The sequence below is a fragment of the Filicampus tigris genome, chromosome 3, assembly GCF_054856515.1.
Source record: "Filicampus tigris isolate MCC_2025a chromosome 3, RoL_Ftig_1.0, whole genome shotgun sequence".
Lineage (NCBI taxonomy): Eukaryota > Metazoa > Chordata > Actinopteri > Syngnathiformes > Syngnathidae > Filicampus > Filicampus tigris.
In genome coordinates, this window is record NC_141219.1 from 27839548 (window position 1) to 27859169 (window position 19622).

The 19622-nt window shown below is 40.5% G+C and overlaps 2 protein-coding genes across 6 annotated transcripts in view; both read left to right on the forward strand.

Moving 5' to 3' along the window:
• Positions 1-3631, forward strand: part of iqgap1 (IQ motif containing GTPase activating protein 1) — a 54529-nt gene extending 50898 nt beyond the window's left edge. Inside the window, exons 34-37 of the mRNA XM_086026853.1 lie at positions 62-228; positions 320-439; positions 1816-1924; positions 2025-3631. Coding sequence (XP_085882979.1) covers positions 62-228; positions 320-439; positions 1816-1924; positions 2025-2138 — 510 coding nt within the window. The 3' untranslated portion in view covers positions 2139-3631. The remainder of the gene's footprint in view (positions 1-61; positions 229-319; positions 440-1815; positions 1925-2024) is intronic.
• Positions 3632-3680: 49 nt separating this feature from the next.
• The window catches only part of crtc3 (CREB regulated transcription coactivator 3), a 69429-nt gene continuing 53487 nt past the window's right edge, over positions 3681-19622 (forward strand). For 4 of the 5 annotated variants that reach the window (XM_086026854.1, XM_086026857.1, XM_086026858.1 and 1 more), the window contains exons 1-2: positions 3681-5118; positions 18271-18381. In XM_086026854.1, the coding sequence (XP_085882980.1) occupies positions 4987-5118; positions 18271-18381 (243 nt within the window). In that variant the 5' untranslated portion in view covers positions 3681-4986. The remainder of the gene's footprint in view (positions 5119-18270; positions 18382-19622) is intronic. The other variant, XM_086026855.1, reaches the window with a different exon arrangement.

Below are 19622 nucleotides of genomic sequence, written 5' to 3' on the forward strand. Positions count from 1 at the left end.
GGTGTCAATTATCAAAGCTTGAATCGTATACACTATTAAAATGTATCTGTGTGTCTTGCAGGACATCAGAAATCAGAGACGTTATCGCCAACGCAGAAAAGCTGAACTTGTAAAACTCCAGCAAACCAACACGGCCCTGAATTCAAAGACCACGTTCTACAATGTGCAGATCGATTCATACAATCAGTATATCAAAACATGCATGGACAACTTGGCCAGCAAGGGCAAGTAAGTGTCATCACATTTCCTTTTTTCATTCATCTCTTCTAAATATTGAGCCTGAGAGTCCTTTGCTGTTTGCTGATTACTTCCTTCTCAGGTTATCAAAGCCTGGTGCCAACAAGGCCAAGAAGAGTAAACAAGTTTCACAGAAATACACTGCCTCACGTCTGTATGAGAAGGGAGTACTGATATCAATAGAGGATCTGCAGCCTAACCAGTAAGTTGTGCACTTGCCAACAAATCATGTTTGTATATTTAAATTGGTTTTCAAATTGGAGACCCCACCCTCATTATGAGAGATTACAAACCCCAATGAAGTTGTCACCTCATGTAAAATGTAAATGAAAAGAGAATGCGATGATTTGCAAATCCATTTTACCGTGTATTCCTGCAACAAAAGAAAGTTAAGGAATGCTAAAAAACCCTCCAGTTTGGAACATCCCACAGGTGAACAGGTGTTGAGAACATAATTTTCATGTCACACACAGGCGCCACACAAGCAGATACACCGCCAAATAAAGAAAAAATATTAAATAAAAAGAACAGACACACACATACGCACAGCACAGCATGGTGATCGGTAAAGTAAAGCAAATTGAGGCACATGGTATACAATACAACATGGTATACAACACTGTTAATATTTTTACATTTTTTTTTCTCTTTGTTTGGCTGCGTGTCAGGAGTGGGGCACCTGCGTGTGACGTGGTGCCGGTAAAGTCTGTTCTCGACGCCGTTTGGCTGACTCGGACCGACCGACCTGAAATATAGATGGGAACTCATAGGCTGACTAAAGCATAGATGAATGCCCAACTCTGGGTATAAATAGAGCATCCCCGAAAGGTTCATTTGTTCACAAGCAAGGATGAGGCGAGGTTCACCACTCTGAACAATTGCGTGAGCAACTCGTCCAAATTTTTAAAAAGATTCAGAGAATTTTTAGAAATCTCTGCATGTAAGCGGCAAGGCCAAGAGGCGGATTTGTATTTTTGTTCTGTACAATTTTTCCGGTAATCTCCTCGGAGTTCAATGCATTTGGTCCATCAATGCTCCTGTTGTATAAATCCGTCCCGGAGCCAGGTTCGATCACACCCCTCAAGGAATGCCTCGACAGCATCGGTCACGTCTTAATTCGTATCAAAATGTTGGCCATGCAGTTCATGTTTCAGTCTGGGGAAGGAAAAGAAGTCTGATGGGCCAAATCTGGTGAATAGGGAGGGTGAAAAAGGATCCGTTATCCACAGGCGCCTGCAGTCCTCACTGAAACTTGTGCTGTGTAAGCTGGGGCGTTATCCTGAAACAACCAAACATCACGGCCAAGTTTCCCGCAATGTTTAAAAGTACTGGCGTGTTGATCGCTGGTGACTGAGCAGCATCTTGTTTGTCACACAAACAATCGGCCCATCTGTTGTATGAATAAAGCACTGAAGTATGTGTGTGTTCAAGGTGAGACCAGAAAATTTTGCGACACCCCTCGTATAATGAAAGTATTAATAAGACTCATTTATAAATGTGTGGGATTGAAATGTTGAATTTTCAAATATTGCTCTCAGGTCAAGTTGAAAACTGATACTAATGTTATTCTCCTCATAGGTTCAAGAATGTTGTATTTGAGATCTCTCCGTCTGAGGCTGTTGGAGTTTTTGACGTGAAGGCTAAGTTAATGGGCGTACACTTGGACACATTACAGTTAGAATATCAGGTACGCTTGATTACATATGCGTTTACTTTCAGTATATTGTACCGATATTATAAGATGTTTACTGTATTTGGATTTTTCTTGCTTCTTTTATTGCACTCAGGATCTCCTCCAACTGCAGTACGAAGGCGTGGCAGTGATGAAGCTCTTCGACAGGGCGACAATAAATGTCAACCTGCTTATTTTCTTGCTCAACAAGAAATTTTATGGGAAATAGAGAAAACAGTTCATGAGAAGGCAACAAGACTGATTTGACCACAAGTAGGCTTGTTGCAAGCCTTGACCTAAATGATTATTGTTGTCTAACACTTTCCCTGATGCACTTGTCTTATGTGCCTTTGCAAATGTCTTTTTTAAATATGTACATCATCACCATATGTGCTTGTTTCCTAATGGAACACTTTCTTTGTGGCACTCAGGCCAACACAACACAGATATTTGCTTGAGGATTTTATGTAACTGCAGCCATGGCAGATGTTCACTTCTTTAAATATTAATATCTTGTGCACAGGCTTTGATCACTTATAAAATGGATGTTTTATGTAAAGAGATGTGCTTTTCTTTGCTGGTTGATTTACATATACAATATATATATATATATATATCTCAAAAGAGAGACAATGAGAAAGAGAAACAATGCATTGTTGTTGTAGTTTTAAAGTTGTATTCATAGATTTGGATTTGATCCACCTTGCCCTATGTGGACAAATATTTTCTTGAGCAACACAAAGTTACATTTAATAAATTGGAGCTCTGGCCCATATACTTCCCGTCCATTCAGTTCAAAGTAAATCATCTTAGAAGTAAACGTCTACCATTTAATTGCCCAGACTACAAACAAACAAATAGATGCAGCTAAAAAAAAAAGAAAGCTCCTTGCTGAAGAAGACACTTATGGCCTGATGTTTTCCTGACGAGCTTCTGCCTTAGCTTCCTTTCTCCGTCTTGGCTTTGAAAGTCATCAGGGTTTCATTATCTTGCTTCATTTGTATTTTGACATTTGATTTTATATTGGATTAGATTTATTTTCAGATCTCATGTTGTTCATTTGTGTGATACATTTTTAGGGAACCATGATCATGTTACAAAAGTAAAAAGAAAATAGAAAATCTGTTTATCTGTACAACATAAAATGGAATACAAAGCTGTAGACTGGATGCACATTTTATTATTAATAATCTTGCTTAAAAATGTACCCTTTCTAACCTTAATTTATATTTTAGTTTTTGTCAGTCAGCATTATGTCTTTCATGTTTGGATAGCTTATATAAATCATAAATGGAACTGGAGGGTGTGCAGTATTACAGTTCGAAGATCCAGTTGATGACTCTATAAAGTCTCTTTTTTTTTTTTTTTTTAAATATATACATGTATATGTGAGGGATTATGATTATGATGCCTTTCATTCCACTTTGACTTAATAGAACATTATGTCAGTTTTTAATGGTATGTAATGTAGTCCAGATGAGAGGCAAATGCTCTTTGGCAGTACAGTTCATTATATTTTATGTCCTGTTTTGGAATAAAGCTCGTATGTAATGTTTCCACCCCAATCTGACATTTGACAGTTTTGCATGCTGTGATGGAATGCAAGTAAACTTAAAGGAACTATTGTCGTGGTCGACAGTTAACATACAGTGATGGCATTTTAAGTGTGGTGCAAAGTTGTTATACCCTATAGACAGTACTGAATACAAATACTAAGAAGAATTTGCACACGTGTTGATTTTTTTCTGGGGGGCGGGGGGGCGGAGAGGTGATGAACCAACATTGGTCACTATGAATTAACAGTACTGTATGTGATGTCTTTGAATACCTGTCAGTGCAATTTACCTTTATTCCATTGCTAAACAGAAAAGTATATGGCAAATTCACTTGTCCGAAACAAGGCCATAAATATGGCGTTATTAATACAGTACTGTAGTGTTAACGTACTGCCGTAAGCCAAATGATTTTCTCATGGTGGCTTGCCGTTGTCGCCTCCGTGTGGTCTTCGGGAGAATCGATGAAATTTAACAAGGCAATGTTTTTCTCGCAGCCGAGACTGCGAGACTGGATAACAAGCCGTAGGGTCAGACCTGCTTATTCAAGCAGTGTCAACCGATATTTAGTGTGGTGAAACTGCATGCGGAAACCCGGCAGAAGAATTCGTCGCAGTCTGTGATGAGGAAATGAGTTTTAACCTTTGACGTTGCTTCATGGAGTCATTGGGTCGGAGTTTGAGGTCTCTACTGCTGCCTGTGGATTAACGCAAGGCTCGACTTCGCTGTGATCTAGATGTTAAAGTGTGAATTTGTGGAGTGTACCCCCACTTCAAGTGCGAAGAGTGGTGCGCGTGGAGGAGCTTTTCCCCTTCCGTCGTGGTGGGAGAAACTCGAAACTGAGTGAGTCCGTATAAGACCAGCGGACACTTGTTGAAATACAATTTAGCGAGAAAAGCTTGGCTCCATTGCTTGGGAACTGAGCTAACGTTGTTAGCAAGGCATTTGCTAACGGGCACTCTACTTTCTAAAGTCTAAGAGCGGAATATCTCGAGCCAAACTTGCAGAGACACATTGTCTGCTAACTGTTTGCCGAAGTATAAGTGTCGACAAGTTGACAAAGTGCTTTTGTGCAAAATGTTCCAGGCGGATTTGACAGCAGTTTAGCTAACCTAGCGACTAGCTGCAGCGCTTCTTCTATCCGTTCACCTCCTCCGTATTATGTTGTTAGCTTTGACAGCTAACGCTATGTCAACGTCAAACTAGTCCAAGTGGCTGCTGGCAGTGTGTCAATATGAAGTTTTGTTGTATCATTAACTTGGTTTTATCGAAACACACCTGTGAGAATAATCTTTTTCAGTGAAAGTCGTCGACATTAACTTGCAAATATATAATACTTGGAAATATTAAATTTAGAAATGGATTTAACCATTTCGCCATCATTCTAACGTTGTTCCACAAGGAATGTGTGAGCTTTTTCTATTTTTTGACTTTTTCAATGGAGTGCCGACTGAGAGACCTTGAAAAATAGATTCTAAGCACCACCGCCGACTTCTCTCCCAAAGTATCTGAAGTTGTAGTACGATGTCCGGCTCCCCGGGCACAGGGGGCTCGAACCCCAGGAAGTTCAGTGAAAAGATTGCCCTGCATAATCAGAAGCAAGCAGAGGAGACGCGAGCCTTCGAGCAGCTGATGACGGACCTCACAGTCTCAAGGGTAAATACTCTTTTGTTATTCTGTTGTTATCTTGAATGAGTCTTCGACTGCTATTAAAGCAAATCTCTAGAATTTTAAGTGATGTTTTGAACACAACAACGTTCATTCTGAATGTAACTAAAGACTAAAATGATAGCTATACGTAAAACGCGAAATGGGAAAGTGGTTCTTATCATTGCATCGGTGGTTGCCAGTTCACCTTGCTGTTCGTCTCAAGTACTCCAAAAGGGACTGTAATCTGCTCAGATTTGTGCTGAGTTTGCATCTCTTCATTCACTTTTATTGGCTGAATCCCGTCCAGTTGACCACTGAGAGGCTCCACTGGGAAGTGGAAATTCCAAAGAAATGTTCTTTATTATAGCCATGCTAGTTATACCTTAATTTGGGCACAGCTATTTGTCATTTTTACACATAGGTTAAACAGAAAGCGCTACACTGTCATAATTACTGATGACTTGTTTAGTTACAATTATGTTTGTTCAAACTGTTAAACAACGGGTTTGTTATTGTAGCTGTCTTTTCAACAATTGCACTTGATGTAGTTAGGTCCAAAAGTATTTGAAGGGCTACTGTGTTTCTACCATCTTGCCTTTATACAACACCTCCACAAAGAAAACAGTCAAGATGTGATGTAAGTGTAGACAGTTTGAAGGGGAAAAAAATAACTTCAATGGACAAGTCAGATGATGTAACCCCAACCCAGTATGCTTTTCTCTTTTTGAAGACAAATGTGGCAAAAGCCATAAAAAAGTAGCAATTGAATGTGGCAGAATTTGCTGATGCCTTTGGGTTACACACTTATGTCAATTGTATACAAACATCAAAATATTGAAGTGTGCTGATAAATACAATACAATACAATTTTATTTGTATAGCGCATTTCATAACTGCTACAGCTGTAACAAAGCACTTTACAAACAATACAATAAATAGAACAACAATAAAAGGCTGTGATACATGTATTGATTGATATAGATATAAATAATATAGAAAATCTAAATAAAAATATAAATAAATAAAGCCAATAAATTGACATAAAACACAACATATACAATTGACACCGGAAAAGAGCCGAAAATTTCAGGTCTGATCAAAAGCCAGAGAAAAGAAATGTGTCTTCAACCGGGTTTTAAAAATGAACAGAGAGGGGGCTTGCCTAACAATCAACGGGAGGTCATTCCAGAGGGAAGGACCAGCAACAGAAAAGGCTCCATCCCCTCTGAGGCTCCGCCTGCTCCTCGGCACCTCGAGCAGCGCCTGGTCCGCAGACCTGAGGCTGCGGGACGGTGCATAGGAGTGGAGGAGCTCTGAGAGGTACGCCAGGGCGAGGCCATTTAATGATTTAAAGACAAATAGGAGAATCTTAAATTGGACCCTGAAATGCACTGGGAGCCAGTGAATTTTGGTGACATATAACAACAAAGTCATAAAAACGCAAGGGATATGTCAAAATTCCAAGCCTACCTGGATCTGTGGTTACAATCTGTTGTTGTAGTGTTGCTACAAGTACCGATACCAGTATCGTACTGTGAATTTTAGCCGGTACATGATTGAGCGGACAGAGTTTCTCCGGCATTTGAATAATCCACTGTGTACGGCCACACATGGCGTAATGACTCAAGTGGACGTCATTTACGCTTGTTACTTTCAACCGTCAATAAAACACTTGATATTCATGTCACTCACCACATGAATGAAACAGCCAGTTTCCTCCTCGCTCCTAAAGTGTGCTTTTGTGCTGCGTCTCTGAGCTTCTTTACCTCTGCTTGTGAATTTGCGATGGGTTTCGCGCCAAACAACGCACTTCCGCATACAAGCACTTCCTGTACGACTAAGACCAATACTGTATTCCATGAGGTTGTGCATGCGCAGGGTAGAGGTAAGATCTTAAGCCCGAGCCCGACCCGAATTTCGGGCCGGGTCGGGCCTAAAATGTCAATCATTACGTTCGGGTCGGGCCGGCCCGGACCGGACCGGACTTCTCTCTCGCTGATCTTCTTTTTTTGAATAAATAAATGTATATAAAAATGTATACTAAAACGATGTGTGGATACTAAACTAAGGAAACTAAGGTCCGCAAAAAACAGAAGTCGCCTCATCACAACACGTACTGTACTAAACTCTTGCAATGACAATTCAAAGAACTCCTTCCTGTCTCTGTCCATTATCCACCCGTCATTGTTCTTTGTCTCTCTGCTTCTCTCGCTCTCTAGATTCTTGAGGACGTACTACCAATTTTCAACCCGTCAAAATGACGGACGGCCTTCAATTTTTCCTGTCAACTCTTAAAAAAATCCATCAATGATGGAAAATTGTCGGTTAATGTAACCTCTGCAGACACAGAAATATAAAAGATGTAAATGTTTATACAGTCTTGTTTAACTTCGTTACAAAAGACAGGCTTTAATTTGTTCTCATAAATCACCCCTCTTCCTCACAAATAAAATATGAAATTTCGGGTTTGCTTCGGGCTCGGGCCTGCAAATCAAGTTAATTGGTCTGGCTCGGGCAAGGCCGCGTCGGGCCGGGCTGGATTTTTTAGGCCCGATCTTACCTCTAGCGCAGTGTGTCTCGATTGTGTCTGTGCGCGCCGGCAGTATCTTTGCCTTTTTCGCCCTCCTCTTGTCCTTCTCCATCCACTTCTCAGCAGTAATGCTAAGTACAGCATTTTATGTTTTTATTTGAATGTATTTTCATATTTTTATAAAAAGCATTTTGACGTAAATTTTGACTTCAACGGTGAAATCTGCCATACGGCAAAATTCAGTTTACATCGCCAATGTAGGAACGGAACTCGTTTGGAAAATGAGGACTCCCTGTATCAGAGTCTGGATATTTATACTGGCATTTTAGAAAGGACTGTGCGTGTGCAGATTTTAGGTGGCTTCCACAATCGCCTCGTTTCACTGATGCGCATGCTATGTACCGGCTCGGTGCGCATAGAGTGGGCGCTTATTCATTCATTCAATTATTAATACTGTTACATACTGTTGTAAAACTTAAAATGGCCGGTTGGGTGTCCAACTATCAAGTGATTGCCAGCGTAAAACGTGACAACGTATTTACTGTACACATATAATGTAACAGTTACATTCTTGTATTTTAATATTTGTTTTATTGTTTGTAATGTACTCAACCTTTGTGGTTAACCTACAAAACTGATTGGATCGTAACAGCAATAAACTTGACTTGACTGCTTTCGCACGAAACACGAGGTGCATTCAAAGACAGTAGGACATTTCAAATTCACACAGAAAAAACTCCATCAATACATTAAAAACTACAAATATCTAAACAATGTGTGATTTCTACCAATCTAGAAAAGCTGACATACAAGATAAACGATGGGATGAAATCCCTGCTATTTTACTTAATTTGTCATGTACAATGCCGAATCAAATCCCTAGGCTTCGATCTTCCATTGTGCAAGTTTTCTCTGTATTAGTGGTTGGCATGTCAAACGCAAACTATTCAATGACAGTTGACAGCTGCCCAAATGCTGAAATAATAAACAACAAATCTTTTGGTACCCTAATATTTTTACACAGTACTAAAATTGTCAGAAGTGTGTAAAAATGTTAAATGTTGTTGTGTTCAATTATCAAAAGCAGGAGTCACCCACCTTGCTCAGAGCTACTTCTTGGCTGCTGATTAGTGTGAAGGCTACCAGTTTGAAACACACCTCTGAAATAACACATTTGCTCAAATTATGTTAAATCATATTGTTGTTCTTCTTCTTATGCCATTGTTAGGATTAGGGAAAAAAAATGGCCTAACTTGGCTAAAGCCCGGTTCAAACGGCAGAATTATAAAATTGTCGGCCGACTTCCAAACTCTGAGACACCCCACACGTGACTAGAAAAAAATCACGCGTATTACAGTTTGGAACGTACCGTGAATGGTGTGCAGCCACACGGTAAGATTAACACATCACACACGAACCACATTCATTCTCAGATGAACGTCAGAGTGAAAATCTCGCAAAGCCCAAGACTTCACAGTGAACAAACATGGCAGATGAAAAGGCAGAAGGGGGTCCTAGGTCGTGTCTTGACTGTAGTGCTAGTTTGCGAATTATTTTTAGTGGAAAAAAAGTGACACAAAAAGAAAAGACGTTGAGCTCCGTTGCGGCATGACTGTTTTCATTTTGGATTCCACCGCGCTTCTTCGCCGCCCCGTACCCTCGATTTTTGATTCACTAAGCACACACGGTACAAAGTTGGGCCAAAACAATCCAACATGTTGAATATGAGTTGAATTTAAGGTCGGACGTCCTTCCGAGCGGCCGAGAACAGGCTTAGCACCCCACACACGGCAGGATTACCTGCTAAAATTATCTTTGGAACCATTACGAGAGTCGGCCCCGACCTACGATTGTCGGGATGGGAGATTCGGGGCTAAAATCGGGCCAGTTATCCTGCTGTGTCTGCCAGGCTTAAGTCGATCCCAAAAATTGGTTGACAGAAATGTCTGCCTCAAAATGGAGGTCACGCTTGTCATGTTAATGATTTCTCTCAATAATTAGGAAACATGATGAATACCAACACGCAACATTTTATTTCTATAAATCTTTTCCATTCCTTCTGGAGCCTCATTTTTCAAGTGTGCACATGAACAAAAGTGTACCTAAAGCATAAGTATGAACATTTGCATGCGAAGTATGGGATTTATGAATTTAGACTTGGGCGTAAGGACGTGCGTAAATTTACCGTAAAATACAATATGCAATAAAATACAATAGTCTGACTGTGCATACACACTAAACCTTGTATTGGAACAGTGAAACTACAGATAGAACAGTTATGCAGACATCACAAACAAGTCAAAATGAAATATAGTTTCCCAAATATAGTTGGAACGGAAAAACGGTGACCGTAATTGGCCAGAAAATGCAAAGGAAACTCCACCCTGTTGTGTCCTAGCCCATATCAGCCATAGTCGGACACCCTCCGACTTGGGGTAAAACTGCAACACATTTTCAGAATAACGCGTGTGCGTTGCACGTTTAAAAGGCAAAACTGCGCGTGGCATTGTTGCAGTCACGTGCGCGCAGGCTGTGATTGAGTATAACAAAGCCTTAAAGCAAAAGTCAACGCAAACATATTTTTTTCAAGAATATGTTCCATGCAAGCCCACTAGTTGAAACAAGGCATTCTGATAAATTTTGTGTTTGTGGAATAAGTGTTAATCCACTCGTTTTTAGCCATCCCCGGGGGCGGCCGTTGTGTCTTCTGTCGACTGAAAACGACATCACAAGTGATCACAACTACCAATCACAGCTCAGATTCAGAAAACAGGTCAGCTGGGATTGGTCGTTGTGAGAAGTTGTGATGTCATTTTCAGTCGACAGAAGAAAAAATGGCCGCCCCCAGAGATGGCTAAAAAGGAGTGCATTTTTATGCGCAATTTATATTCCACAAACGCAAAATTAATCAGAATGCCATGTAAGGCTGAACGATTTTAGGAAAACATTGTATTGCGATTTTTCTGACTGATATTGCGATTTCGATTTACCGTATTTTCTGGACTATAAATTGCTCCGGAGTACAAGTCGCACCAGTCATAAAATGCATAATAAAGTAGAAAAAACATATATGTCGCACTATAGTATAAGTCGCATTTTTTAAGAAAATTTATTTGATAAAATCCAACATCAAGAACAGACATGACAATTAAAATTTAAATAACGAACAATTTAAAATAAAAATAGAATAGAGACAACAGGCTGAACAGTATGCTTCGTTACATTACATAACGCCCCCTCCACCACCTGGAAGCCAAGTTGCCTCCGTCGTAGTAGTTATGTATTTGGTCGTAATTATCTCTTTGTTGTGGTCCGTGTGTGTAAGACTTCAGGCAAAGCAAGTACATGTATTGATAGTCAAATTGCCTTTTTATCAGACTAGGCTCCAGCACTCAGCACCCTTGTGAGGATAAGCGGTATATATAATGGATGGATGGATGGATGGATGGATATTTTAATTACTTATTTAACTGTTTAAATTATCCATGCATTTTAATAGCGTTAAAGATTTGTCTTTGTTTCTTTATGTGAAATTATATTACAGGCCTGCCCAGCTCTGCACTACAGGTTATTCTGCCCGTTGTAAAGTCAATATGTAATGCAGGTTTATATGCAGCCTTAGAACGCCCTCCTGTGGTTGTTTGGTGTATTGTTTGCTGACCTTGAAAAGGAAAGGGATACAATATAATGTGTTAATAATTTCACACATAAGTCGCTCCGGAGAATACGTCGCACTCCCGGCCAAACTATGAAAATAAAACACGACTTATAGTCCGGAAAATATGGTAATTTGCGATTTTCTTGAAATCAAGCTTCAGTGTACTAGTCACAATGTACAGTAACATTTACAAGCATGACACCAGAGCTGGGCACTTGACCCTTTTTTGCAGGTCCGGCCGCAACCCTCCACCCTTGACCTGGGTCCCCCTCCGGCCTCGACCCCCCCGCCCTTATTCATGAAAATTAAAACCCCCGCTCCGTTCCGCCCCCGCCTCCCAAAAAAACAAAACAAAAAAAAGTGCATGACGTCGTTGCGGGAGAGATGCTAACGGAAGAGGTTTATTCAAACATGCTCAAACCCGCCACTACTACTCACCCTGCTGCGTGTGCTTACTTCCATTGGGAGAAAACGATCTGGAAGGTGGCAGCTAAGGGGGAACGTGGGTGAGTAGCTTCTTTACACACACACATACGTGACATAACACCCACGCCGCTGCCAAACTAGCTTGCTTTGCAGCAGCAACGAGCTGCGTGGTGCATCCTCTCCTCCGTGTGGGGAAACTGTATGTCATCGCAACATGTGACATAATGGACCGATCAGCGCAGCAACAATTCCTGATGTGTGCGTGGCATGTGTTGCAGACCTGTCGCCAACAGCACAATGCATAGGTCATGTGAATCAATGCGGCAGTTGTTGCTCACACCGATGCGGGAGTAGAAAAAAGCCTAAAAAGAAGCCTTTCACCGAGTAGGCTGAGATGAAATTTGGCCGCCTAGCGGCCATGTCAAACGCATGAGGGCCGATTAGTGGGCCAGACTAAAATTCACTTCCGGCCATGCTTAGTCCAGCCCTTTTTAAAAATTTGTCAGCCCCCAGCCCCCGCCCCAAAAATGGGCATCCGGCCGGGCCGGAGGGTCCGACTGGTCCGGCCCCGGCACGGACTGCCCAGCTCTGCACGACACAAAATGCCATTATAACATCAAAACATTAAAAGCGATTACCGTATTTTCCGGACTATATATCGCAGGGGTTTTTTTTTTTTTCCATAGTTTGGCCAAGGGTGCGACTTTTACTCTGGAGCGACTTATGTGTGAAATTATTAACACTTAGTTGCAGAAGAACATGATTATTACTGTCATGGCTTGTTAGTGCTGACTTGTATTTATGGTGATTTGTCTCCCTCTGCAGGCGCTTTAGCGTGATTGAATCTGTCCCCAATATTTCTAACTTGTCTTCTTATTCGCCGATTTAATCACGCCACCTCCAGTTCATAGTTCAAGTAGTCTGCTAAGCGACATGTTATCTTGACGTGTTTACAGCCATTTTACATCTTGGTCAAGCTGCAGAGGGAGACAAAACATCATAAATACAAGTCAGCACTAACAAGCCATGACAATTACCTCTATATTAATTTCAAATGTTATTGTAACCCACATAAAGGAACATAAAATAAATCCTTAAAGCTATTGAAATGGATGAATAATTTAATAGGTTAAAGTCTAATATTTTTCACCCGATCACATTTTGCTGGATCAATGACTACAGCATGTGTAACAAATGCAATACACTTACTTCGTCACTTGAGGGGATACTGGAAGTCGTTTGTGATGACATTTTTCTTTCACTTCTATTGAAGAAATTGGTGGTAGGCTTTCCAAGTATGGTCTCTCTGAGGCACCGTAGTGCGCATGCTTCGAACTATTGTATTGTATTATTGTATTCTATTCGTTCACCACTTGATGGCACTAAGTTCTACACACTGTACCTTTACGTGAGATTATTATTAAGTAGTTAAGTAGCCACGGTCGGCTTCTATGTATCTCTCTCACTGTCTGTCTGTCATGTTTTTTTTTCTCTGCGAACTCTATACATATTTATTAACAAAATCCATCATAACTGACCAAAACACTGCTCAATGAAAAACGATACATGCAAAACTGAGCAAACAACATGGCCAGAAATGTACATAAGAAAAACATAATTCCAAATAAAAAGATAAATAAATAAATAAATAAAAGAGGAGAGGTCTACTCAGAAAACAAAATCTTCATACCATCATTTACTATCAGGGCATGTCTTTGTTTTAACACCTTATGAAAAGTCACAACCTCGTTCAATTGCTGTAAATGAAATTAATTAATGCATGATGTGCGATGAAATTAATCAATAGTGCTTTGTTAACTAGTGGTCTAATATTGAGTAAAGCTAATCTTGCAACGTTAACGGAGACACTTGCTTTTTCAGAGGTTGACAAGCTAACCTAAATAAGTTAGGAATTCTAGACTTTATTTCTTCTCAGGGTTATTCCAGGCCAAATCACCCAGTGGGTTTAACTAGGGGTGTAACGGTACACTCGGGTCTATTCATACGTTTCGGTATGGCATGTTCGGTACGGTCCACTTGCGTTCGGTTCGGTCCACTTATTATCGCGAGCTTACGCACGGACGCTGACTGTTGCATGCGGGAGAGGAGAGTGGCGGCACAAAAGAGAGAGCCAGAAAAGAGCCAGAGCTCGAAGGTCCCCGCGTACACTGCGGTCTCCTGTTTGGGAACATTCTGGCTTTCCTGTTCCCCATCGCCGATGGGGAAAGGTGCATGGATATGTTCGAAAGTTGTGTGCCGACATTGCCACATGAAATCGGCGGCTTGTTGCTTCGAGCAGATCTAACATGCACGGCATCATCCGACTGTGAATGTTTCTTAGACGAGGAAGCAAGCAGTCTGTTTAGCCCAAAACGTCAAATTTAAATTGCGAGATTTATCATATTGTAGAGTCTTCCAGGAACACGCCGTCAGAAGTTATCACGTTTTTATGAATCCAAGTACAGCTCTTCTTTCTCCGCTGCTCCACTCGCTTGCTGTACGATGCATTCATGAACCTCGGAAACATCACAACTCAGCAACACACGAATCTGACCACAACACACATGTAACCCAATTCGTTACAATATGCTGTTGAACATTCAAAGATTTCAATGCCTAAAAAGTGTATACAATTTCATAAAGACTTTAAAAAATGTTTTCATGATAAAAAGTGTTTTAATATAGTTAGCAATAATTGTAACTGTCATTGTGTGTATTTTTTATCACAAAAAGTGCATACATGTACTGTAATGACAACTTGTCTTTAACTTGAATACTTGGTGTGTCATAAGCCTTTGCTGCTGAGTGTTTAAAGATTTCAGTGTCTTAATAATTTACTTAAATTAAGAGATCTTTATTGTTAGTTATTTTTTATTTCTGGTGTAATTTCTTAGAATATCACCCGAATGGTTCGCTTTTATTTATCTTTTCTAAAAAATGGACCACTTACTTGTCATCTTTTCAAAATAAACATATTTAAAAAAAAAAAAAATCTGTTTTTTTTTTTTTTTTGTACCAAAAATATACCGAACCGAAGTCTCCAAAGAACCAAACCGAAATGTGATTTAGCATACCGTTACACCCCTAGGTTTAACCAAGCAGATTTTTGATTTTAATGAAACAATGTACTTATAGGTAATGATCGGTAATAATAATAATAATCATCCACAACCTCCGTACTTAAGACATTTTGATGTGAGATTTTGTTCAGATTGTACGCTCTTCCAGATGAAGCAAGAGAATGGGACATCAACCACGCAGAGAATGTCAGTTTCACCCATCCAAAAAGTGTTCTCCTTGTTTTTCCAGTGAAATAACTTGGAGGGTCCGTGAGGCTGCATGAACTGTGGAAATCCCCGCGTGCCTCTGATACATCCTCAACTAATCCAATCCATGCCTCATTGTCATAAACACAACAAACGTAGTTCTGCTTCTTGATTTCGGTAATGATTGTTACTGCCATATCATCAGGGGAATCCATGACTGTCACAAGCTCTGGTTGGTCACTCTGGACTGAGGCTGAGCTTGTAGGCATGCATTTTTGATTTTGTCTCTGCAACCAAACGATGGAATTGCTGGGTTCCCTTGACTCTTTTGCTGGCTGGAAATCTTTCTTTGAGCGTCAACTGTCAAGTACTGCTTTGCTATTTGTAATGAAATAAATCCTGAGTTCAGCCGCAGACAAGGTTGGACACTGACAGATCCTGAATAATTTGAAAATGAATAAAAATAATGTTCAGGATCAAAGATTGATACTTTCATGTCAGATTCTTCCAATGTGTAAATCTAAACAGGTGAAAACTGCAGAAAGTCAATTGAAAAGACAGGTTCAAAAAGTTTTAATGTCGCTTAATAATTTTTGTGTACTTCCTTGAGATGGGATTACCCATGGGATTTACTGAAAATGACCCACAAACCTAAAGCCATACATCCTGTGAACATGGTTAACACTTCTTCTCAAACAATAAAAGCAGACATAAATTAGAACAAAAGTATATGGCCAGGTGATCTTATTGGGCATAGTACATATTTGATGTATACGTGTACATGATGATACTTGTCTGTCGTGAATGGCTAAAGGTATGGACACTTTGACTCCTTATTAGTGCTAAACAAAAAAAATCTAAAACTTTTATATGTTTTAGAGAATAGATTTCGGTACATTTCATGAAAATGATGTCAAGGTCATGTGATTCACAGTCATTTTCAAGGTCAAATTATAGAACTAAAGGTCAAGTTACTCAAATATGCACCAATCTCCTAAATGATCAGAGATTTGAAATTCTTGTTGAATTCCCTTTCCAACAATACCTGTTTTGTGAAGATTTACCCAGTAGTACCTGAGATGCAAGGGTTCAAAGGAAAGCAGCCATGCCCCATCACTATCAACAAGTACACCAAGTTTTATTGAAATGAGAATCAGCTTGGTTAAAATGTTCAGATTTTTGGGGGGCGTGACTTGGCATGGAACAACCCCTCAATTCTTTAGTTTATTTCTGTCACTTCTAATCACAGGAATACAACAAGCTTCCTTAGTTAAACTGGGTCCTGACTTATTCTGGAGAAAAAAACATTGTTGATAGCGAATAATATACAGTCTGGACCCAGAACATATCAGACCGGACTGGAGTTAAGTTTCTGGACTAAGAGGGAGGCCGGCAGGTAGGTAGGTGGCTGTTTGCTGAGTCTTGGTGGAGTCAAACAATTGGTAGATATCTGTTTGCTGAGTCTTGGGGCGGGTGTGGTCGAACAATGAGCAGGATTAGCTGTGAGAACACTGATGGAATTGGTGTGAGTTGAATTCCAATATTTACAATATTGTTCATCTTGTCTGTGTAATCCGGGAGGGAGTCGTTCACAGATGATGGGTTTGGTGAGGTCAGGGTTGAGTCGTCGTTTGGAGGCAATGTACAGTCCAGGGCTGAGTCCGGTGGTGATGTTTGGCAGGATGAAGAAGACGCCAAAATTTGGGTCGAATCCAGCACAGGATTGGCCAGGAGTTTGGGCAGATGAGGGAAAATCAATCTGTTCTGGAGGGAGCGGTGCAGGAGATTGTGTAGAATTGTGTGCTTGTTGAGCCTTTGGAATCGAGCCGTACTCTCGTCGTATCTGTTGTTGTGGATAAACAAGCACTTTGTTTTTTTGAGGGTAAAGGGGGAAAAGGTAAAGGGAAAAACTGATCATGATATTGTGGCTTGTTCTGCTAAATGTTGTTTCCTCTTTATACTGGTAGAAAGCCAAGGTCTCTATTTAATCTCCCAAGGCACTTGGTACCACAAAGCCAATGCCAAAGTTTTCAGTCTCTCCAGTATAGGGATGGGAATTGGACATTACGATGCATGATGGGAAATATTAACGCTCTATTAATTGAATGTTAGTTATTGAATAGTCCCTCCAGGATTTCGTGGGCTCTTTTTATGATTTTTGCGGTCTAAAATGCCTGATTTTGTGGGCAATTTTCCTAGAAGTTGCATTTAAAGTTGCAAATTGTTTTGCTCAAAACCTCATTTGTGTACAAGTAAGCAAAGTTTTTCTACAGATTTTGGGTGGATTTTTAGAAAGGATGTTTGAAAAAGCAGCAGATATTCAGGGTTTTTCCTGGCTCAGATTGTGGCAGAGGTGGTACCTACAATCCTGACCATGCGCCATGACCTGCATGTATTCTGTAAATTCAATTTACGCTCTGTCTTTTACAGGGAACATACTTTAAGTTAAGAGTTCCAATAACAATGACTATTATCACGTTAAAAGCATTCATTTATTAACACTAGAGCCACATTTTTTTAAAGTGTTAACCTGCAAATAGCCACATTATCCATAAAATAGACACATAAAATAGACCATCATATGAGCTCACAAGATATGCTCGCCTTGCCCTTGTATTTGTGCTGGTCTGTTGTAGCTGTTTTGTTTTTGTTGCTATTGTTTTTTTTTTACTGGGGTTGCCATTACATTCAACAAAAACTATGTTAAAACGTCCTCTGTTGAACTTCATATTTTTGCTATGCTTTTTTTTTTTCCCCTCCCATTTTGAAAGTGAACTTAGTAGGCGTCACTACTCAACATTTTTTTACCTCTATCTCATTTGCGTCAAAGTGCATGCGTGAGATGCACGTAGCTGGTAGCTCGCTGTTCAATTGCCGCATTGCTTGCCGGACAAGCCCTTTATCAGATACGCAGCAGCGTGCCCATATTTGGAAGTTCTGACGTAGAAGGAAATAAAAAGCCTCGTAAAAAGTGTAGGCTTTTCCTACTGATTTACTAAATGTATCCTTCATTGTTACAAAAGAAAGCCTAGTCTTTGCTCATTTAAAAAAAAAAGAGGAGACAAGATGTATCTTTCAGTGTTAACACAGTAAATGCACTTTATTTACCCAGGCTTCCTCCATTGTCCTTATGATGTCACTTGTAAATAAGCCCGCAAAATAGCAGTAAATCACTTGCCAGCCCCTCACTCCTCACTCAAACTTCCGACCTGAAAGTAGTCTGTGTGTTGTCATCACTCTTACAATATGATATGTTTGTTGTCTTTTTTGACTGACAGGTGCAGTTCCAGAAGATCCAGCAGCTCCGTTTGTCTCAATCCCGACCACAGTACTATGGCGGCTCTTTGCCCAATGTCAATCAGATTGGCAACACAAGCTCTGAATTTCAGGTGGGAAGTCGTCAGCTATAATACCCCAACTGTATAAAGGTGTATCAGTATGCTCTTAAAACACTATGTTAGGTTGTTATTACTCCCACTGCCGCGTCCGTCATCTGTCAGCAGCGAGGGTACCCTTCCGTCGTCCATCATCCGTCATTTTTCAAATAGTACCCTACCCATCTATAGGCTTTTCTGCCTCTATTTTTAAACGCCCGTCCTTCGGCGAGTCCAACTACTTTCACTCGCACCCCAAATAGTACGTAATCACCGCTTTTAACCAAACATACCACAGGTAGGACAAAAAGTTACAAAATTCCCACGAAAACACTTTTCGGCATTGTGCGCATGCGTGCGCAAGCGCACTGGGCATTGGTAGGGTGTCTCGATGGGTACGAAGGAATTTCAGAACACCAGGGCTCAAGTAATGAACGAATGGGTCTTATCTGCGATGGATGGACATCAAGGGACACACTGTCTTTTGTTACCATCACCGCAAATTTCATCAGCGTTTGGGAACTCAAATCATACATGCTTCAAACTCGTGAATTGCATGTAACCCACCTGGTGTGCACATTGCAGAAGTACTTCAGAGAGCAGTGGACGAATGGAAGCTTGACATGAAAAAGCCTGTCGTCGTGACCGATAATTCACTTTTTGAAGCACGCTATTTCTGAAGATTATTCAATAGACACTTGGGTGAGCTTAACATTGGCACTTATATAATAGATTTGCATGTAAAAATGACATCAGTACTAAAATGCCCCCCCCCCTCCCCCCAAAAGACTCTGTCGTGATTTAAGGACGTTTTTTGTGATTAGATTTACGACAAATTGCCCCGCCCCAATATTGGGGTGTGGCTTATGTTGTGTTTTCGGCCTCAGCGGTCTTCGTCACGGGAGGGAGCCAAGCGTGGTAATATTGCTCGCTTTATCAGTTCTGTTGTCTAAAACAGCGACCGATCGCCACCAAAATGCGAATGCACATTACTACTCTTGTCCACTTCAACCTGTGAAAGTATAAAAGTGTTCTGCACAATAGCTTGGATTTATTGACATAAAACGTGATCTCATCATGATCACCTCCACAAAATCAAAAATGCCGTGGCGATTGCCCCTCCACTTTCACAAGCTGAACCGGACAAGAGCATGAATGCGCACACGAACCCCGACTGCTTATATTTTTGACATTTAGTGATGCTAAACTTGTGTTAAATCTCGGGAGGCAGACGCCAACTGGCAGTGGGCAAGCAA